Source organism: Gastrolobium bilobum, unplaced genomic scaffold (genome assembly GCF_033153095.1).
Source record: "Gastrolobium bilobum isolate Gb01-03AN ecotype WA unplaced genomic scaffold, APGP_CSIRO_Gbil_v1 utg35809, whole genome shotgun sequence".
In the NCBI taxonomy this organism is placed as follows: domain Eukaryota; kingdom Viridiplantae; phylum Streptophyta; class Magnoliopsida; order Fabales; family Fabaceae; genus Gastrolobium; species Gastrolobium bilobum.
In genome coordinates, this window is record NW_026896725.1 from 152,690 (window position 1) to 172,353 (window position 19,664).

General features: G+C 36.1%; 1 protein-coding gene and 1 pseudogene across 2 annotated transcripts; both read right to left on the reverse strand.

Annotated features, from left to right (window-relative positions):
- Window positions 1-384: 384 nt before the first annotated feature.
- LOC133301652 (aspartic proteinase-like) lies at window positions 385-1,408 on the reverse strand (annotated as a pseudogene).
- A 13,606-nt stretch (window positions 1,409-15,014) lies between these two features.
- LOC133301654 (uncharacterized) lies at window positions 15,015-18,929 on the reverse strand. Of its 2 annotated transcripts, XM_061501308.1 has the most exons (4): window positions 18,721-18,929; window positions 17,243-17,350; window positions 16,167-16,522; window positions 15,015-15,827 (listed from the first exon to the last, which is right to left on the reverse strand). In XM_061501308.1, the coding sequence occupies exons 3-4, from the start codon at window positions 16,518-16,520 to the stop codon at window positions 15,261-15,263; spliced, it is 921 nt and encodes a 306-aa protein (XP_061357292.1). In that variant the 5' UTR covers window positions 16,521-16,522; window positions 17,243-17,350; window positions 18,721-18,929; the 3' UTR covers window positions 15,015-15,260. The 2 variants fall into 2 exon arrangements, with proteins under 2 accessions (XP_061357292.1, XP_061357293.1); XM_061501309.1 differs by lacking the exon at window positions 17,243-17,350.
- Between the last annotated feature and the right edge of the window lie 735 nt (window positions 18,930-19,664).

Here is a 19,664-nt window from a genome sequence, read left to right on the forward strand (position 1 = left end):
CTTAGGGTTTTAGCAGAAGCGAAAATTCCCAGAACAAAGAGCTCTGGTACCAAATTAGAATGTATGAATGTATTATATACAATTATGTATAGAACTGTATAAAAGACCTCTATTTAAAGAGGTTAAATGAACTAATGGGCCAAATCCAAATAACCTGCTAGAATAACAGAATAATAAAATACGATACTATTTAATATTTTATTATTTCTAAAAGATCCTTAGTCATCAAGGGTCTCTAAGATCGTAGAAGAGTCAACTTCTAGCAATACTGTGGATTGGTTAAGATAATTCCCATAACATAGGCAAATCTCCTTCAGCATAAAAGATGATACACGGCTACCGGATGATTTCTCATCAACAACTTTCTCAATACTCACACTAGCACTACAAATCCCCATCAAATGTGCATAAGCCAATTTGGGAACAGATCTTCTTTGGCAAGTTCAGGATTGTTTGTCTATACAGGGAACCACAGGATTGCATTCTTTGCTTGCAACTGAAAATGCTCGAATTGCATGATTTATCATAGTAGTTATAATTGTTGAACTTGCCAACAAGGAAGTTTCTGAGTCTGAAATTGCTGAATAGGCATAATATCTAGCTGGTTTACCACCAAAAATACATCTCCACTTATAAGTGTGTTTTTTTTTTTTTTTTTTTGAATAGGATCAACAAAAACATTCTAGGCCCATTCCTCTTCCCCTGGTTTACATTTGAGCCAAAATAAAAATACTGGTTCCTTAATAAGATCTTGCTCAGCCATATTGTATCACACTTCAACAGCATTTCTAACTGATATCTCTTGAAATACAAGTCCTAGTATACCATCCAAATTGGCCAGTAAAAGGGTAGCATCCCTAGTTGCCTCAATAAATTCCAGGTACTTCAAAACTATGTCATCAACTCTAGCACTGTCATAAATAAAGACAACAGAAATTATATGGCATAGCAATAGAAGTCCCATTTTTCATATTAAGTATTTGATTCGATCAATTTATACTTGGCAAGGAAGTAGCATGCAAACAAGATGGAACATTTAGAAGATGACAACCACATATTAGAGCTACCCATGTCAAAAATGATAGTGAACTTGTACGGAGGGGTTCCACTGGCTATTTCCCCATAGTACTGAGCATCTAATGTGTAGTAATTCCTTAACGCAAAAATATCAGTTTCCTCAGTAATAGTCTCAACCAAGGTTGTTTTGGAGATGGTAGTCTCTAATGGAAGATTGGAATGATTCTACATCATTGGACCCCATTTGAGCAGCAAGTTGGTTGTTAGGGTAAAATTCAATATTTTTCAGTCCTATCATATGCAATCCATCATTGGGTGCACAGTAAACCATAGAAAGCAATATGGTTGACACAAACAAACACAACACAACAATATTCAAGTGTTTCTCCATGTTCACCATTACCAATATTTGGAAAAGAGATTGACAAAAGAGATGAGAAGGCACTTCAGATTCGCTAATATATCTTCTCAATGCCTTTTGTAAGAGCATGAAAAGCAATCTATGTAAGGAAGTGTATACATATATATCTTCTGAACTAACATTGTCATGATACAGTATAAAAACCTCTATGATCAAGTGTTCTAAAATGGATTCATTTAGTTAAAATTGTGGTCCCTTACAAATTCAAAAAAGACACACATTAATCCCTCAAAAGGACTAAAATGGGTTTATTTTGAATTTCTTAGGGACCAAGAATAGCCCTTTTATTTGATAGAGACTAAAACAGGCATCGTAAAATTTGCTGAGTACCAAAAAGAGTATTTACTCTTTAATTTTTTGGAGGGATAACAAGGGGAATTATTATTATTTTTTAATTATTATTATGGTGGTGTTATAGACCCGTGTGGGCCTCCAGTCTATATAGATAAATTGGGCATAAATCACTCTCAGATTAAAAAGGTGTTTAATCTTACATGTATGTTTTCATAACTTTAATTTTAGGAATTAATCATTTTCATGTTATAGAAAATAATTTTATCTACTGAACATATAAAAATATATGGGACCCATATAGGGCCATGTGAAGAGAAGAGAGAGAAAAAGAAAATATGAACCTCACACTTTTATGTGTATAGGAGATAAAACTATCCCTTGCAACATGAGAAACACGAGATAAGTTATTCTACCTTTTTTTTATACCTACCTTACCTAACAATCTTTAATAATGTTAGATTAGAATTTCAAGAGGAGAGAGAAATTATAAGATTATGATCTAACTATGTTAAAGAGTGGTAAGTAAAAGATAAGCTTGATATTTCAACTGTGTGTTTATCTCATTCATTGGTAGCCTTTAAATAGGCGAACATACAATAAATGGTAACAACGTAACAGACTAAAACAAACAAATACTCTATCTAAACAGTCCTACGGTTACAAAGAATTCAAACAATATACATTACAAAGAATTCAAACCTACGGTTACAAAGAATTGAATTCAAACAATATACGTTACAAAGAATTCAAACCTACGGTTACAAAGAATTCAAACAATATACGTTACAAAGAATTCAAACAATATACTGTTACATATAATCTCCAACACTCCCCCTCAAGTTGGAGTATGTAAGGATGAAATGCCCAACTTGGGAAGAAAACTAAGAAGCTCGTGTTGTCCCAAGGCTTTAGTAAACAAATCAGCAAGTTGGGAACGAGAAGACACATGAGCTGTTGTAATATGCTTGGCTAGAATATGTTCACGTACAAAGTGGCAATCTAACTCAATATGCTTGGTATGCTCGTGAAACACCGGATTCGCTGCAATGTGTAAAGCAGCTTGGTTATCACAAAACAATTCCATAGGACTTGAGTGAGTGACCCCAAGAGAGGTGAGAAACGACTTGAGCCACACAATCTCTGCTGTAGCTGCAGCCATTGATCTATACTCTGCTTCTGCAGAAGAGCGAGACACCGTTACTTGTTTCTTGGTCTTCCAGGATACGGGTGAAGAACCCAACATAATAAAGAAACCAGTGAGAGATCGTCTGGTAAGAGGACATGAAGCCCAATCCGAATCACAATAGGCATGAATTTTTAGGTCACAATCCGATTTGAGGAGAAGTCCTTGACCAGGATCTCTCTTTACATATCGAATAACCCGGAGAACATCCTCATAATGAGCTAGGCGCGGTGAATGCATGAATTGAGAAAGGATATGAACAACATAGCTCAGGTCGGGTCTTGTGATAGTGAGGTAAATCAACTTACCAATGAGTCTTCTATACCGTTCAGGGTTCTCATATACTGGTCCGTCATCCAAGGCAAGACGATGATTTTGTTCTATGGGGGAAATCGTCGGTTTACATCCACTGAGCCCGGAATCAGAAAGAATATCCAGGGCATACTTACGCTGACATAAAAATATTCTTTTCTTGCTGCGGGCAATTTCAATACCCAAAAAATATTTCAGACTACCCAGGTCTTTTATTTTAAAACATTGATTCAGATATTCCTTGACTGCAAGACAAGCATGTGAATTATTACCTGCTAAGATGATGTCGTCGACATAAACTTAAAGTGCAAGAGACACCTCCCCTTTTTGCATAGTAAAGAGCGTGTAATCAGCTTTTGACTGAACAAATCCATATGCCGTCAACGAACTGCTGAGTTTGGAAAACAAGTTTCGGGGTGATTGGCGCAAACCATACAATGACTTTGTAAGATGACATACTTTATGCTTAGACCCAGTACTGAATCCAGGGGGGAATCTCATGTAAACTTCCTCACTTATTTCTCCATTCAAGAATGCGTTATGAACATCAAGCTGGTGCAACTCCCAGTTTCTTGCTGCAGCCACTGCAAGCAATGTACGTACACTCACCATCTTTGCCACTGGTGCATAAGTCTCACTGTAATCTTCTCCGGCAATCTGATAATTACCTGCAATCACCAATCTTGCCTTATACCGTTCCACCGTTCCATCAGAACGATATTTTATTTTAAACACCCACTTGCTTGGAAGAGCACGCTTCCCTGGAGGTAAATCCGTGAGGCACCATGTATGGTTGTCTTCTAAGGCTGTGATTTCAGCCCTCATGGCTTCCACCCATCGGGAGTCTCTCATAGCATCTTGAAATGTACGTGGTTCATGACCTGTGTCAATAGCTGCAACAAAATCTTGATGTTGCTTAGAAAAGTTAGTGAGGCTAAGATAATTGCACATAGGATACCGAGTACCTGAGGTGACATTGGTTTGAGTAGGGAGAGATGAAGGAGTATGTGTTTCAGCTACTTGACATGCATAGTCCTGCAAATAAGATGGCTGCTTCCTGTTACGGTGCTGGCGTGTGACTGTTTGACGCAGATTTGCTTCCAGCAACTGCTGTTGGGTTGATGCATCACTAGAACTCGAACTTCTTTCTAGTAAGGAGGACTCCCTAGCGGCAACTTCGTTAGTTGGTGTTGCTTCCAGCGAAACACTCCCCCTATCGTCCAGAGGAACACATGATCCACTAGGCGTTTGGCTGTCATTTGATGCATCAGAACCGTCATGGACAATTTGGCCTTCATCAAAGTAATTTGGCTCTGTAGGCACATGAGAATTTGGTGCAGAAATAGATTGTACTGGAGCTTCGCGAAAAGGAAAAATATTTTCAAAAAATTTTACATCCCTGGACACAAAGCTTTGTTGCGCTTCTATATCAAACAATCTCCAACCTTTCTGCCCTATTGCATATCCGATGAAAACACATCGTCGCGAACGTGGAGCAAACTTGTCAGTTGGTTTCGGTCTTGTATTAGCAAATGACAGACAACCGAACGTGCGCAAGTATGTATAATTTGGTTTAACTCCATGTAATTCTTCATGTGGTGACCTACCTTGGAGAACTCTTGTAGGTGTTTTATTAATTATATGAACAGCAGCAAGAATACTCTCCTCCCAAAAATCAACAGGGAGATTTGCATGAAACAGTAAGGCACGTGATACATTAAGGATGTGTCTATGCCTCCTTTCGACTCTCCCATTCTGTTCAGGCGTATAAACACAAGTTGTTTGTTGCAAAATACCTTTTTCATTCAAGAATTTCACCATGTTATTCGATTTGAACTCAGTACCATTATCAGACCTTATTATTTTTACGGTTTTACCAAATTGGTTCAGAACCATAGCAAGAAATTTACACATCCGATCATAAGTTTCACTTTTATCAGCCAACATAAAAACCCATACATGCCTACTATAGTCATCCACCACAGTTAAGAAATAACGTGCACCAGAAGAAGAAGAATTTTGATAAGGACCCCAAGTGTCACAATGGATTAAATCAAAACATTCTTTGCTGCGAGAAAAACTTATAGGAAACATTGATCTAGTTTGCTTGGCACGATGACAAACTTCACATGCCTTAGATACTACTTTATTTTGCAAAGCTTTAAATTCTGGAACCAGAGATAAGATATCATAGGATGCATGGCCTAGCCTGTTGTGCCACAAGTCAATTGACTCTCCTGCTTGAACTGCCGAAGCTGAAGCACATGAAGGCTGAAACACATAGACTCCTTCATGAAGTTCACCTAAACCAATCTCCCTCTTCAGCACTTGGTCCTGCAAAATGCACTTTTTATCAGTAAATGTAACGCTACTGCTCTTGGAGTGAAGCAATTGGGAAACAGAGATGAGATTGCAGCATAAGTTAGGCACATATAAAACATTTGACAAGCTGAAGTTTGTATTAAACACCATCGAGCCTTGTTTTGCAGCATAAGTAATAGAACCATTTGGTAGAGTCACAGATAGAGGGGGAATAGGTGTAATGTCAGCTAATACAGCCAAAGTGCCTGTCATATGACGTGAGGCCCCACTATCAATGAGCCATTGAGAATGAATACGCTTACCAGATAATTTTTCATGTGACTGAGGCTGGTCTACCAATGTTAACAGTTTGTTCACAATTTCTGGGGTCAAAACGGAGTGTGCAACAACTTGAGAAGAGGCAGAATAGGAGACGTCTGGAGGAAGAGAGTTAGCAGCAACTGGGTGTGAGGCATCCATTGCAAACGTCGCATGAGCATGCGTATAACGTCCTGCCGAACGTCCTCCCCTTCCTCGTCCGCGACCAGCGCTCCTGCTTGGTGGAAAACCATAAACGTTCCAGCATTTGGAAGGGTCGTGATTGGTCCTGCCACAATGAGGGCAAGGTATTCTGTCTTGTGGTTTGTTAGGAACCATCCGCTGCTGCATGGACGTGTCTGACTGCTTCATGGAATTGGTTTGGGCTGAGTATCCCACTACCTGACTCCTCTCATCTTGAACGCGAGAAATACTACGATGGGTCTCCTCTTGAGTGACAATTGTGTATACTTTGTTGTCACTAGGAAGAGGAGAAGTGTTGAGGATATGGGATCTCAGATTGCCAAATGTAGATTCATCCAGCCCCATCAAAAATTGATAAACGCGATCATGCTCTTGCTCCTCTTTGATTGCTTTGGCAATGGCACACTTATCACCACAATCGCAAGACTTGCGAGTTTTGCTGCCTTCCAGATCGTCCTATATAGCCCTGAGTTTGGTGTAATAATCACCAACGCTATCTCCATGTTGCTTGATATTGGCTAAACTGGATTTCAGTTGATACTGTCTTGGAAAGTTTTGCACTGCATACCTTTCCTCTAGGTCATTCCATAAGTCCTTGACGTCATCAAAGCACTTGATGAATGGTTGAAGTTTTGCATCAATGGTGTTGTGAATCCAACCATTGAGCATCGAATTGCACATCTCCCAGGCGCGCCACTCTTCGGCATCATCCTCTCCTGGTTTCTTGACTTAACAGGTCACAAAACCCAATTTGTTTTTCGCCTTCAATGCGTTTTTCATGAGCTTGGCCCAGTTGTCATAGTTGGCCTCACCACGCAGCATGACAGTCGTTAACAAGAGACCTGGACTGTCGGATCCAGCCAAGTAAAATGGCGAACTAGGATCAGTTGTTTTGGACTTGCTGCCACCACCTGGTGCCATGTTAAATGAACCAGCTTTCGCACTGAAAGGGAATGCGGAAACGTGTATACTAGGATTGCTCTGATACCAAGATAAGCTTGATATTTCAACTGTGTTTATCTCATTCATTGGTAGCCTTTAAATAGGCGAACATACAATAAATGGTAACAACGTAACATACTAAAACAAATAAATACTCTATTTAAACAGTCCTACGGTTACAAAGAATTCAAACAATATACGTTACAAAGAATTCAAACCTACGGTTACAAAGAATTGAATTCAAACAATATACGTTACAAAGAATTCAAACCTACGGTTACAAAGAATTCAAACAATATATGTTACAAAGAATTCAAACAATATACTGTTACATATAATCTCCAACAGTAAAGTAGGCATGAAAAAAAGTTAGATAGAATAACCTATCCCGAGAAACACTTATGCCTTTTGGTAGAAGAGAAATTTTTTTATACTTGAGAATCACGATTACCAGGAATATGCTGGGAAAATAAATTTCTCAGGAATATGACCAAAAAATTGTGTAGTAGGCCAAAATATTATCAGGAATGTTGACTTAAGTTTTATGATTCTATGTTTGATTGATTGTCAAATATTACTAGAAATGTAGGGTGATCTTAAAAATTGCATTGCTGGCGCTAGCGGTCTCACTATTGGCGCGATAAAAAAAATATTGTTTGAAGACTTGGCGCTAGTGGCGCCATCACCATGCTAGTGGTGCAGGAAGAAAATATTGCTTAACACTAGTGGAGAGATCACTGCGCTAGTGGCGGTAGGCCAAAATATTTTTCCATCACCCGAGAATTCAAGAATACCACCCTCTGGTGGTAATTATTGTTTGGCATTTTGCCTTAAAAAGTGTTAATAAATCAGAATACTAGGAAAATCAGATTTAAAGGAAAATTTTCACAATCCTTGTACCAAACGTAAATAAACAAGATTCTCAATGTCACTTCCCGAAATCTAAAAAAATTTCTTATACCAAATGCCCCAATTTTATTTCAGTGTCTCTGTGCGAATACACATATATCTTTGGCTTCTTGCCTTTCTGTCCGTGGATAGTGATCCACCACTAACTATGATTGTCTCCTTTATAAACACTGTTAGTCCCAATGTTGTGAATCCAGGTCCGACTCAGCTGGGTCGACTCGAAACTCGATGAATCGGTTATCAGATCGGTTCGAGTCAAGCATCGGACCAGCCATGCATCGGACCTGGTCAAAACTCAGCCAAACCCAACCAAAATCGGTCAAAACCGATGACCTAGTGACCTGGTCGGGTCATGCATTTTTATAATAATAAAAAAAATAAAAATAAAAATTGTTTCATCTTGTAAAAAAAAATGTATAACTCATTTTAAAAAATTTTGTAATTTTATTTACTAGTAATATACTCTTCTACAATGACCTCAAATTTCAGCTCCCAATACTGAAGCAATTTGCGAAACAATAAATTAAGAGAATGTGACATATGCCATTTCAATGTAAATGAATTTGAAAAATATAAGTTCACAACATCTAGCCTTTTGAATGTCATTGAGATGTATGCTTATGGGGATTCTGAGTTGTAATTTAAATTGACATCGTAATAGCATGCATTTTCCTTTATTTGTGCTTTATGAACTTGTAAAAGTGTGATTGAGTAATTTTTGAGCTTATTTAGTGAATCTTGTTTAACTCATTTTAGATATGTAAAATATAATTAAATTTATATGTTCATATATATATATATATATATATATATATACCCAGGTTTAATATCCGGGTTCAAGCAATGATTCATTGACTTAGTACCCAACGAAATTTATGCATGAGTCAGGTTTAATATCCATCAAGGATCAAATAGGTGGGTCATTGGGACAAAGTGCTATGACCTAACTAACGAGTTCAATTTTCTAAGGGTCTCCGACAATGTTATTAAAACTGCCCCGGTCATTGACCTGGTCGATATAACATCTCGTATTTCTAAATTATATATTAATATATTAAACATGGATTAAAGGGAAGGATTAGTGAAAATCCTGAAAATCAGGTCAAAATACAAAGTAAGGGTAAAACGGTAATTAGCCAAACACGCAACTCTAGGAAGGTAAAAATTGAGTAGGAGGTCTCAAATGATAAAAATAACCCTGGAAATGGATTCAGAATGAAAAATTGAATGGTTAGGCAAGTTTCAGAAAATTCAGTGAATAGTATTTTTACCGGGTAAAAATACCGCGGTACAGTTGCACCGTAAACCGTGTCGATTGAGTTTTGAGCTCTAGGTTTTGAATACAAGTTATAAATGGTGTATAGGACTAGAAAATATGATATCTGATGAAAATTGACGGAAATTAGTAAGTTTGGGGAAGCGTGCCTACAGCGCGCGTAATAGCTTAAAACTGCAGTTTCTCCGAACGACCGGAAAACTCAAGATTCATCTGATCAAGGGTAATTAAAGAACAATGGTTAATGTTAAAAATTAGAGTTTCTAAATAGTTTATGAAATTAATGAACGTTTAGTGGCTTAAGCGGAAGATTTGAATTAATTTGAATTGCGCGAGGTGGCGAGTGGGACCCACCTCACTTAAGTTAGTCAATGCACACATGTGCAAAATCAAAAAACATCATCTTCCTCCCTCCACATTCAGCCAAACCCGCAGCCATGGAAGGAAATGGAGCAAAAACTTGGGTTGCTTGTTTCTTGGTCATTTCTCCATCAAAATCAACAAAGTTTGTTATCAAACTTCAAGTAAATGGCCATCCGGACTCAACCGTACCATCCACAAGCCTTGAAACTCACTACATTGGGAGGAAACTGCCATTTTCAGCCACGAAAAATTGAAGAGATTGTGTTCTTGGAGTGGTTTAAATCCTCCAATGCTTTAGTATGTTATGGAGGAGTCCTAAGCCAAGCTTGTGAGTAAGTTTTGATGCTTTTGAATGATTGATTCATGAATTCTAAATTTGAAAACCTAGAGCATGTATTGTGTGATTGATGTAATTAGAGAGCTCAAATTGAAATTGTGTATTAGACAATTGTGGCTTAGAATGATGTTTTAGAGTGATTGATGTCATAAAAATTATTGAGAAAATTGGATGATAACTTAGGAAATTTTGTGTTGAAATGTCATGACTTTATGAAATGACTATGTGGGATGATTGTGTAAATGAGTTGTGGAAAGTTTGTATGAGTTAAATATAGGATTGTAAGGTGTATGGAAGTATTAAATTGGATTGAATACCCTTTGGTTTGTGATCTTGATGATTTCGGCCAAATGAGGGCATTTGGGGTTGGATGATGCAAAATTATGTAATTGATGTGTTGTGGTAGCCTTGGGATGCTAAAGAAAAATTAAAATAAAATTTAGAATTTTTTTTTTTGTAAAAATGGCCTATGTTGACCGAACCTTGCTAGTGAAGGGGGGAATTTTGGTGCTTTGAAATCTTGTTGATTGCACCTTGTATTGATGATCCTTGTGTGATCATTGTAGTTTGCCTCCTGTGGAATTGAACTCGGAACTGTGAGCTTGGGGGTTGCCTTTGGTCCCGGACCAAAGGGATTGTGGTAAGTGGTCTTGAACCTATGCATGTATAATGGATGAACTTGCATATATCTTGGTTGGTTGATATTGAAATGGAAATGGCCTATGTGTAGGCATTTCTTGTGAACCAAGCTCGGTGATACTGTGAATTGGAGCGATCAAGTGAAGGAGATTATTCAGGTAACCTCTTGGTACTGGAGCTTGATCCCCTTGTGTGTTCCACCATGCCCGTTAAGGGTAATGGTAGGAAGTGTATGTAAATAATATAGGATAGCATGATCATGCATATTGTATGTGTGTTGGTACATAGGATGTACCGTGTCTCTGGCCAGTGACTGTTTGCCTTCGGGCGTTACGAACTTTCACTGGATAGGTCTTCGTGAAGGAGTTCCAGTTGACCTGGGGTCGTGGTGTGTGATCCGGATAGGAGTACACTAGGAAGTCTCGGGTGGATATGGATGGAGGGTGCCTTGGTTTGATGTTCTGGGAACACGCCTTGGTTTGAAACCCGTAGGCTTATATGCCGAGCTAATAGGCTGGACGTTGCATGGTTTTGGCATTGACCAATCCAGCTTCGTCGTATTTTGTATCCCTATGCTCCCCTACTTCACTAAATCCCTTGCTTTATCCTGTTTTCAAATGTTATATTGTATTATTTATATGCATCGAAGTGAACCATTGAGCGAAGTATTCTCCAGAACCTCTGGGTTACTGAGATATATTCGTATATCTCACCTCACTTTGGGGGCTTTATTTCAGGAGGTAGCAGTGGAGTTGGAGCGGCGGGCAAGACGTCCGTAGGATGACTTGGACATAGGATTGCATATTTTGCATTTTGTTGGCCATTGGGCCTAGGCTAGACTTAGCTCATGAACAATGCATGTGATTAGGATTATGAGTATCATTTTGTTCATGATGTATTTTGCCTATGTTTAGTCTTGATTATCATGTTTAATTTGGAGTATGTACTTTATATATATTTGAAGGAAGATTGTAATTGTAATATGTCATTTGGAAGATTTGTAAATTGTACATGAAGACTTGATGTAATATGGAAGTATGTAATATGATGAAAGGGCAATAGGCTTATTCTAGGATTGAATTATGTTTTACGATGAATGCATGCAAATGGATTATGGTGATTGAAATATGTTAAGTTTGAAAATATAAGTAAAGTGATGGAAATTGAGTAACTTAATATAAACTGTGATGGGTTGTAAGAGCCACAAGGCATTGCTGGTCCTTGTGTGTGCCACCCAATGATTATTAGGTACAATTTGAGGATGTGAGAACACTTTTGCAAATTGGGGATTTATTGGAAAAACAAAGGAAACTCTGGCGAATTTTCTAGAAATTGACAGAATTTAGGTGAACTTTGGAAAAGCATATATCCCTCCATAGAGGTCCGATAGGGACGTGCCATACGCTGTTTTGAAGCTTGAGATGTCCTCTATCTGTGTCAAATTTTGAGGAGATTCTGCGTTGGGCTTCGTCCTTTAGAAGGCAGAGAGCACGGACTGCCCATGTTGCCACTACACATGTGACAGTTCTGGATCGAGTTTTGGAAAATTATTCCTGCTTCGTTTCTTGGTCAAATTAGGTGTATGATATGTAAAATTGAAGCTTGATGTGTCTTGTTTGTTGTATAAAAATTTGAGAGAAATTGGTTGAGTGAATTTTCCAGAATAATTGATTAAGTGAAGGATGTTTGGAGCTGTTTTGGGGTTGGCTGACAGATTTGCTTGTCCAACTTCAAACGGCGATATCCAAAGCAAACGAGAACTTTATGACTCTTGTGATAGCTTCCTAGAAAGGTAATTAAGTCTAGAATAATGTACTAAAATATGGAAGACTTGTCGTATGCGGTTTGTCCGCAAAAAATTAAAGACCGAACCATGTTCGGATAGGTAGAAAACGTAAAAGTGAGATTTTAGCTAAGTGGGTTTATGGGAACCCCTTAGTGACTTGAGAGATGTAAAAATATGTTATAAAAGTAGTTAAAATAATTATTCCGCAAAGAGTTTACAGTTACAGTCACAGCTTTTATTATTACGCTTTTTATTATTTTAAATGCTCGCGTAATAAGCGAAAAAAGTTTACTCGTATTTTTATAAATGAACTGCTGTGATTGTAACTGCGCTTAATATCATAATTAATGTTAACAATACCGGTGTACAATGGGCTGTTACAGTCGAGGTACTGGGTCACTGGTTCAACCACATGACTCGGTAATTATATGCAATTCTATAATCTATATTAAAAATTATAAACATACTCAAATATCTAAAAATAAAAAATAAAAATTTCAAATATTTTAATATAAAAAATAAAAAAATCACATATTATTATCCAATAAAGGATCAAACAAAAATATAATGATCGTGATACGGGACTTCAGGTTCAGTAAACGACATCTCTAACTATAAATCAAATTAAAATTTTCTGCATTGTGCATAATTGAGATAATATTAGTGTTGTAGGTATATAACTTATATAAGTCAATAAGCAAAAAAAAATTCAAATATGTCCTTTATTTTATTTTTTTTGAAAAAAAAGTTTTGGATTTTTTTTTTAGACCGGACCGGATCACCGGATTTCATGAAAATCAGTCGGGTCGCACTGGTTCTGATGCATGGCCGATCCGTTGCTTCAACTGAACCGATTATATGATCGATTTACCAGTTTCGGGTCTACCCAACCGGGTCGGTCTGATTTTATCAACATTGGTCTCCGACGCTTTCTATAATGTAATTATATAGGAAATTATGCTTTTTCATCATACAATTGAATAATACAAGGGTTCTTTTTTCTACAGTCAATGTAGATAACTTATTTACATTGATCCCAAAACGACGTCATTTTGAGGCGAAAATCACGTTATTTTTGTAATTATAATTTATTTCAGGATTATAATAGTCTTTTTCATTATAATTTTTTAATTTTTCAATTAAAATAACGTTGTTTTAGGAGCGAATGTAGATAAGCTTATCTACCTTCACTATAGAAATATTAAAGTCATAATACAATTTTATTAAAACACTCCAAATGAGGATAATATGGTGATGAATCGCGAAAGTAATTGTAAGAAAGAAGAATTCAAAACACGAAAAATATCATTAAAAAATACGTAACGATGTTGATTAGATAATTAGTTTTAAAAATAATAATAAAAAAGAAAAATCCAAAAGTGATTGTATCAATGTTTTATTGGCTAAAGAAAGAATGTCCATACATAGGTGAGTTTTATAGAAGTTGGAAAACAAAAAATTCACCGAGAATTGGAAGCAAAGGGTGAGAGTGTAAAGAAATACAAAGATGTAAAGAGAAGTGCTTAGCAAATTTGAAGGAAGTGCTTAGCAAATTAAATCTTTATTTAATATGTTCACACCAATCGATTATTTTGGCTCCTATTTCAACTCAAACAATATAACGAGAGACTATACTAAATCCAAACTTTATTCTCTACTATGATTATTACTATATTTAATTTGTTTTACAAGGACTCTGGGGATAAAAGGATGCAACATACTTAAAATTTGTTTATGATTGTGTGTAGAATGTTACTGTCATACAAGAATATGTAAAAAATATTTTCATGTCTTACCCTTTTTTTTTAAAAGAAATATCACCAACCCCAATTAATTTGGGATAAAGGTGATGTTAATATTATTTTTAAAGAGAAAAAATCAAATTAAAACTAATTTGAAATATGGATAGACAATAATAAAGAGAGTATAAATAATTTATCCACTAGGGCTAGCCTAATGGTGTGAGTGTGTGTAATAGGGTGTGTGTGAGTGTGTGGTTGTGTGTTTTATTCACTGTAACCTAAAAAAAAAGAGAGAGTATAAATAAAAAAATATTTTAACTTTGAAACTACGTAAGGGTAGTTAAAGAAGTAAACATTAAATATAATTATGAAAAGGTAGAAATATACAAAAAAGATAATCCCACTCTTTTTTTTTTGGGAGCCTTTTTAAAAATGCAAATGAATGTTAAAAAAGAAGTGTTATAAAAATCGATCCGAACTAGTCGGTTCAACTGGTTGGCTCATAAACTGGACCCTCAACTGGTCCGGTTTAGGTATTGGCTCGGTGATGCATTTGACTTGGTATGAAACTGATAAATCAATCCTAAACCGAGTTCAACTGATATTAACTGGCACCGGTTTAAAAAAAAAAAAAAAACTAATTTTGTGAAATTTTGGACAAAATAGTTGAAAAATATCACTAATGAAATTCAAACCTAGTCCACGTGGATTAAAACTTATAACATTTACCATTAAATTAACTTTAATTATTATCTAAAATACTTTTAATTTTATATTTTTATATTTTATTATATCTATTTAATTCATGCATTTGAACCAATGACCTACTAATTTAACCGGTGATTCATTAACCCAATACTCCGATCGAGTTGATGATCAGTTCGAGTTCGATAGCACTGCTTAAAAGGGACTTCTATTTTTCATTTGATGCAGTTAAAATCAGTACATTGCCTGTGAAAGACTCTTCTGATTTATTGCTCAAACATTAGAAAGTGAATGGATCCACATGAGATCATTTGATAAGATTCAACCGTCCATAAATAATTCAACGGTTATAATTTTCTCATCTTCAATCGCAATACACTTTCTATAAAAGTTAATTTGTCTTTGAACGTAACACATGAGAGATGAGAGGATACATTGTCATGGTAAATAACCCTAAAACAGAGTCCCCTGATAATCTATACACCAAGAACTTTCAATACACTGGTCACCCTCACCTCCACCACCAGAACAGTTTAAACAGGTATATCTTTCTCATTCTAGCATTGTAGGTCAAGAAGGCTCTGGCTTTGACAGGATCGGCATTTAAATATTCAAATGCATACATCTGTTTACCCTCTTCCAATCCATCTATCTCCATCACGGCCTGTAATAGCTCAGTCGCATCAACTGAACATTTGCTATGCTCCATTGCATCAGCCAAACGTCTTACGCTCGATGCTACCATCATCAATGCATCCTGAAGAGCATCTGAGCCGCGAGGCCGTTTCGGAAGTTGTTTCAGAGGCTGTACCACAGGAGGCTCTTGAAAACCATTTGGTATTTGGCCATATTCTGGAGGCCCGTTGTATGATTCAGTTCCATCTGTCTCACTCATGCCTTCTGAACTGGGAGAGACAAAGGAGGCTGATTCATCCTCACAATTCTTCATGTCCATTACATGGTTTCCATTCTTCATCTTAGCCCAACGATTAGGCGCTTGATAATTTCCGCAAACAATTTTAAGTTCATCATACATCTCTATCTGCTTTCCGCGGAGTCCTCTTGCATCAGGATGTGCCTATCCATTGAATCGGTTGAAATATGAGACAATCTGTATGTTATTGCTTGAAAAACCATGTATATGGGTTTATAATATATAGCCTGATGAGTATTGCCAATAATTACTTTCCTAATTAAAGTGATAATTCTAGGGAAATAGAGAGAGAAATCAGACCTATTATCTGTATCACAATTCCCCTATAATCTGAGTTATCATAACCTATCTAATAAAAGGAAAACCAAATCAATAATAATTATAAGATATACATGCTATATTAGAATCATAGAACAGCAGAATAGGTATTTTGCATAAATTCATACACATTCAAGGAGGGAGAAAAATTAAAGATAAACTTACAGCAATGTATTTCTTCCAGAGCTCATCACTCTCACTCTCTATCATCTTTGTATTTGGATTCCACCAGAAACCATCCTGAGTTAGCATATCTTTTATTACTTTATACCTCTTCTTAATTGTTTTCAGACGGTTAATGACTTTCTGATTATTCAAGTTCAAGTTGAAACGAGAGTTTACAGCTACACAGGCAGCAGTATAGGCATTTTCATTGAAACATTTGTCAATTTTGTTTCCACTTTTTGCCTGAATTGCCAGGGCTTCAATCAGACACTTATCCATCGCAATTGACCACACAACATTTCTTCCTTTGTGTTTCATATCCCTTCTTTGTCTTTGCAGATCATAATGTTCCATTTCTACATAAAATACAAAATTGAATACACCGTTCAATTTAATAATGCATGCATCATCATTTTCCACATATATTTAATTTAACAGTATTATCCCTATTTACTTAAATATAATATGAATCGTGAAATTAATAAATGTTTAACACAAGAAAAAGGTAAGGAATGGTCTGGTCAAGAAACAAAAAGTAGATGCATAATTCAATATTTGGTTATTGGTTGTCATAGTTTTTAAGGTGTGTTTGGATCAATGTTATGAAAACTGGACTAGTTATTGACCCGATTGGGGTACTAGGTCAGTGGATCACTGGTCCAACCAATGAGTCACCAGTTGAACCGCTTGATTTGAATATTTATGAAAGTATGTAATAAATATAATAGTAGTTGTAAAGAACCAATTCAATCCAAAAACTTAAATTGTTGGGTGAGGGCCTCTTTAATGGTTTATATTGTACTCTAACATGCCCCCCTCACAAGAAAGCTCATTGAACTTGAAAGGTAGATAATGCATCAGGCCCAGCCTACCTGTGCTAAGAAATTCCACAAAGAAAATGGGGGACGGCGAAGATCGAACCTGGGACACGAGGTTCTGATACCATGTAAAGCACCAATTCAACCCAAAAGTTTCAACTATTGGGTGAGGGCCTCTTTAATGGTTTATATTGTACTCTAACAGTAGTAATAAAATATCATAAATGGACCAGCGACATAATGGTTGTTGTCACTTACTTCCTCCGACGTGTTCTGGAGTTCAAGTTCTGCCAATTGCCATTATGTTAAAAGATTTTTCACAAAGCTGCAAAAGAAGCTTGTCCAACCATGTTCTGAGTTCAAATTCTGCCAGTTGCCATTATGTTAAAAGATTTTTCACAAAAAAATTTGTAAACAGTTTGTAAAACATGCAAAAGTAAGAATTAGCATAAATTCTGGCCAAAGATCATTCCACCAGAATTGAAAGTAATTCTCAGTTTATGTGGAAGTATACAGGCTATGCATTCTTTGGTGCCACACTCGCAAGGCTTTATGATTGTCTATTTGCCCCAAAACTTGTTATAGGATACGGTAATGTTTATGGTTCCTCTAGGAATTTTTCTCAAGATTGTTTCATGGACATATGATATCTTTGATAAGCAGAAAAACAGAACATCCTCACTTAGATTCTGAGGTTTTTCCCATTCCTAGTCATGCCTAGAATTTTCTAGTTTAGAGGATATCTCATCCTCCCCTTTCTATAATTTTGATCACATGGCTATGAAAGAGCCAGCAAACATAGCTCGGCAAATCAGACATGAACATCTACAGCTTCATCGCTGATGTGTTTCTACAATGAGCAAGTCCTCAAAATGCTCTAACAATCCAACACAAACAACCTTTACAGCCACAAACTTCGGCATCGGTTCCCAATATTACAAAGTAGCAGCAAAAACTGCCCAGTAAAATTTTTGATTTCCTGGAGAGCCCAAATCTGCGAGGAGCAAAGAGAATCGAAGAACACAGAGTGGGCAATTTTTCCACTTTACAACAGAATGAGCTATACTGAAGATGGGAATTTGAGAATCCCATGGATGCAAATTGAAGTGAACAGACCACATTTTGTGCATAACCAAATACCAAAGAAAAATAAGATTAACAGGAAACTAATTTAAACACTAGTACCAAACACATTGAGCTGAATTTCCAAAATGAAGTTTCCTGGAAAATACTTTAAAAACCTAATTGTACCAAATACATCCTTAAAAAGCCACTTATTCCTTACTATGTCCTCTGATATCAAACACATTGCTTACATTAATATCCAGCTATTTCTTGCAAAGCAAATGCAAATTCTAACAACAATTTTTCCAAATTGTTACTCCTTCTACTTTAACCACATTATTCAAAAACCAATATTCAGTCATTCTGGTAATCTGGTCCTATCAAATTGCTTACACTTTACAATGACATAAACCAAAGCCATCCAAAACCACAAAAAAAAAAAGCCAGTTCAGCACAAGTTCTATTACAATGGAGCAAGGGAAAAACATTATGAATAAAAACAAAAATGTGATTACTAAAGAGTGTGCAGTTTCCTTTCAATAAATGAATTATCACAAAAAAAAAAAAAAAACGTGAGATCAAATTGTAGAATCGAATTCTAAAGCTTCAACAGCAACAGAAAAAAAAAAATAGAACTGCATCAGAATGAAGAGAATGCAGAGAAGAAACACCTGCTACAACGGATTGATGAAAACTGAATCTTATAGGTGACCGTCTAGAAATCGCCGGTCAGATCACGGAATTCGAGTGCATCTGATCTGGAATAGAGCATTGGAGTGCAGGACGGTAACTGTGACAGCTCATTCTGATGGTTAGGGTTTTCTCGGGAAAACAGATGGGAAAATTTTGTTCCATCATTTTCTCGAAGACCAAACGCAGAAAAGAAAATCTAGTCCATTCCAGTCATGGGATCAGGTGTAACGCAGTGTGAGAGACGACACTGAAACAGCTTATAGTTAACTGCCACGTGTTTAGAATCGTAATAGCGGGAAGAGTACGATGCAACTATTTTACGCAAGGAACTTTAAAAGAGTGATGAAAACTAATAGTTCATAATTTAAAACATTAATTGATTTTAGTTCAACACGAACTAAATTAATTTTTTTATAAGGGTCAACTTATATGGTGTAAAATATATTAAATCTTAAGGGCTGATCTATTTATATTTAATATTTCTAATTTATTATTTAAGTGGGTATTAAGATAGAAAATGAGATTAACAAAAAAAATTGAAAGGGTAATATATATTCATTTAAATTATTTTTTCTTAATATTTATTAATTATTCAAAGAAAGTAAGAGGTAGATCAAAACTTACTTGGAGAAATGCAATAAAATAAGACTTAATGGAGTGAGATATATATTGATAGATAATGTGTCTTAAAACGAGTTGGATAAAAGCTATTACTATGATGAATGGTTAGACTCATTTTTTCCTATGCTTTATGTGGTCCATTTTTAGTCATTTTTTTCTTTATCTCCCACTCTTTCTTTCTCTACCTACTTTTTTTTTTCTTTCATTATTTCCTTTTAATTTATGTATTTCTTCTGTTAATTTGCTCTTTCTCTTTTATCCCCTATATTTCTTTATTTTTTTTACTTTATTATTCTTTTTA